General features: G+C 29.0%; 1 protein-coding gene across 1 annotated transcript in view; it reads left to right on the top strand.

The window, feature by feature from the left end:
* LOC112517660 (calmodulin-7) overlaps positions 1-1,240 on the top strand; it is a 3,465-nt gene extending 2,225 nt beyond the window's left edge. Inside the window, exon 2 of the mRNA XM_025125028.1 lies at positions 642-1,240. Within this exon, the coding sequence (XP_024980796.1) occupies positions 642-1,015 (374 nt within the window). The 3' untranslated portion in view covers positions 1,016-1,240. The remainder of the gene's footprint in view (positions 1-641) is intronic.
* Positions 1,241-3,806: the final 2,566 nt, after the last annotated feature.

The following is a 3,806-nucleotide window of genomic DNA, read 5'->3' as shown; positions in this document are numbered from 1 at the left end:
CCGGGACCCAACCTGTAGGTGAGATATGCTTGGTTGTTTGGTTTATTTCGTTTAATCTCCGTTACTTAAATTACGCATGAGCAAATTGTGTTAGAAATACATGCAAAATGAGTGAGCCTATGTCATGCAATGATTCAAATTTGTAAATAATGCTTGTGATTTGTAGACACATATGGTAATTTCATCCACATGCATGACATGCTGCAAACCCAAATAACACAACAACCATACATATTCTCCAGACCCAGTAAACGCACAAAGATGTAGAGTCCGGGGAGAGTAAGATGTACGCAAACCTTATCTTTAACCCAAGGGGGTAGAAAGGTTGTTTCTTGAAAACTCTTGGCTTGCAGAACAAATAGATAAAAACGAGTATGGTAAGTTTTGATAGAGGATTAAACCCCAGTTGGAATTTGGAACTTAATTTACCATCACCCTATTGTTCGATTACCAGAATCGGTTTCTCTAATCCTGTTTACAAGTCCTCACAAAAATGAGCTCTCTACTCCTAGTGTTCGTTTAGTTTAGTTTGGTTTGGTTTTTATTGTTACCAAGTTGGATAAGAGAACGATATTGTTTTCTGAATGACGTATGCGAGTTCTTTAACGCATCTTTTTTTTTTATCATATATATGTATGTAGGTTGCATCACCACAAAAGAGCTTGGAACTGTGATGAGATCCCTAGGGCAGAATCCCACGGAGGCTGAACTCCAGGACATGATAAACGAAGTTGATGCTGATGGCAACGGAACCATTGATTTCCCAGAATTTCTAAACCTGATGGCAAGAAAGATGAAGGATACAGACTCAGAGGAGGAACTGAAGGAAGCATTCAGAGTTTTCGACAAGGATCAGAACGGCTTCATTTCTGCTGCGGAGCTGCGTCACGTGATGACGAATCTCGGGGAGAAGCTGACCGATGAAGAAGTGGATGAGATGATCCGGGAGGCGGATGTGGATGGCGATGGGCAAATCAACTATGAGGAGTTCGTTAAGGTTATGATGGCCAAGTAATAACCCGATGAGATCTGTTTCGTATTAGTATTATTTCCAAGGACAAAAAGGGTTAACAAACAGTATTAACCATCTTTTTTTCTGAAATGGGTTTGGGAAAACAAAAAGGATGATTATTCAATGGAACCCTTAAATCATGTTTAATTATGTATCTTTGACACTTCCCCTCTTGTAATGCTTTTTGGTATCCTAACCTGCAAATTGCGACTCTATTGTCCTTTTCTAGTAATTAATTGTTCAGTTGCTAGTGGCTGACCAAAACAAGCTGAAATGGGTCGAGAAATAAACATAAAGATTGTGTGTAGTATGACCATTTTCAGGTATTTTTTGGACCATTTTTATCTTTTGTTTGAACATAAATGTGTGGTTTATGAATATAGATTGCTTGAATCGAAATCAAGCAATCTTAATTGAAGATTAACACCAATGAGATGCACCGGATCAATTTCCATAAGAAACACAATAAATGACGTGAAATAAGATTAGGAGAGACCATTCCATTATTGACCATAACGCAAAGCCGTTTAAGAGTTGTTTCTACTTGTATGGGTAGAATAAATCACTTACGTATAAGACACTTTTATCATGACAGTGACAGATTTAAGTTTTACAAACCAACAACGTACAATTATAAGATTGAACTCGACCACCCTAATGCTTAAACGGATATAAAAACAACACGATCATTAACAACACTTTATGACCATATGAATGAAGATAATGGTTTTATTACTTAAAAGAATAAAAGCCATTCGAAAGCAAATGCTTTTAAAAATTGTCACCAATATTTTACATGTGTCACCGTCTTAAACCTCATCATTAATTAATGTTGTCAAAGTAGAAGTATAGTTGATAATTTTTAGCCCCTTGATATCTTTATCTTGGGATGGTGGAAAAATAAGTTTCCAGTTTTTTTACTGTTGAAAAAGATTTACTAACCACTGTAGCTTCAAAACCAGTCTTTTCTTTCTCAAGGATTACTTCAACTTGGATAGCTACGGTTGATGTCAAGACACACAATCTTTAAAGAAGGAACTTTCCTACATGGATGATGAAGAACATACCAAGATTTTCAAAGTGTTTGTTTTCGAAATTCTATCCAGCTCCAAGTTATGATTTGTCACATCGGTTGTATTGCTTCTGGGTTTTGTTGCTCAAGGTTCCAAGACGTTGTTTCGAGGCTCCAATAGTTGTTTGTGTCGTTATTGACTTGTTGAGATTTCTAAAAGCATTCCTCTTGTGGCTCTATAGTAGTCTACATCACTATTTCGGTTTTGAAGGGGTTCGAGATTTTTCATCTTCTTTTTGGTTCGTTGCCTAGGGGTCTCTGTGTATTTATTTATTTATTTTGTTATTTGTTTTTATAGAAAGTTGTTGTTTGAACTCTATATTTATTGTTATTAATATATTTGGATAATATTATGATATTTTCATACAATTAATTATTATGTTTTTAATGCTTGGTAATTTGTTTAATCATTATTATAGTTTTAAAAATATGAAATACGTTTTTATGTTTTTTTATAATCTAAAATAATATAAATCAAAAATTGATCATGCATAATAAATAACTTTTATAAAGTGTAATCATTCCTATTATTTGTATTTTGATATATGAGAGTGATCTCTAGTCACTAACTCTATTAAAAAGGAAAGGTTAATGACATCCCTACCATTTACCAATAGTACTCCTACCTCCTACATAATCATTTCTTTTTTCTTTGTTTTTTTATATTTTTGTTTTTTAGTTGTCTTTTTTTAGTACTAATTTTCTTTTAGTTATTTTATTTAATTATAATAATATTACTATTACAAATATTATTTATTATTCTGTAAAAAAATAATACTAAAAAATATTATTTTTTAATCATAATTTCTATAAAAATATTATATGTTTCTTTTCTCTTTTAAAATTTTTCCTTAAAAAACAATACCTTTTTCTAATAATTATTTTTAAGAAAAATATAACGATCCTTAAAAACGTAATTTTTTTAATAATTATTTATTAAAAAATAACATTTTTTATATTATCAAACTGCATATTAAATTTAATATAATAATAATATTATTAAATTCTTATGTATTAAAAAATATTTATTTAACAACTATCTAGATAGATTAAAAGTTGAGGAAACAATCACTTAAAAATCGTTTTTCCACTTATTTGATCTATGAGACAAGCAAACCATGATATGTAACATTTTTTTTTTTTGGTTTAAATGATCTAAGTAAACAATTTTTAAAAGTTCATGATTTATTAAATTAACAAATATATGTAAGAATGATTTTTTTTAATATAAATAACTATAATTCTGTGAATTACACTATATTAATTTTTTATATTATTTTATTCATAATTTTTTAATTACATTATTTTAAGAATATTAAAATAACCCAAGAAAATTGAAATACTACTTTTTGTAAAAGTGGTTACATTTTTCAAGTCATTTATAAAAATAACTTTTAAATTATACTATTTTAAAAAAGTTAAAATAATTTAAGTAATCAATTTTCAAAAAACAAAACTCAATCGTTTAATTATTCAAAAAAAAATGCAACAACTTAATTATTCAACATAAAAAGAGTTCAATAACTTATTTAATCAAAAAAATTAAAGAACTTAATAATTCAAAATAGAACAATTTCTTTAATTTCTTGAACTTTTTTCTTATTTAAATTCAATACAGATGGTTTTTATAAATATCTCATCCATTAAAGTAACTAATTATTCATAAAAATTAACTTTTAGATTAAATTATTTTAGGTCTTTTAAAATAATTATGATGAAACT

This window comes from Cynara cardunculus (assembly GCF_001531365.2).
Source record: "Cynara cardunculus var. scolymus isolate 2C chromosome LG 9, CcrdV1, whole genome shotgun sequence".
NCBI lineage: Eukaryota > Viridiplantae > Streptophyta > Magnoliopsida > Asterales > Asteraceae > Cynara > Cynara cardunculus.
This window is presented reverse-complemented; position numbering and strand designations above follow the sequence as displayed.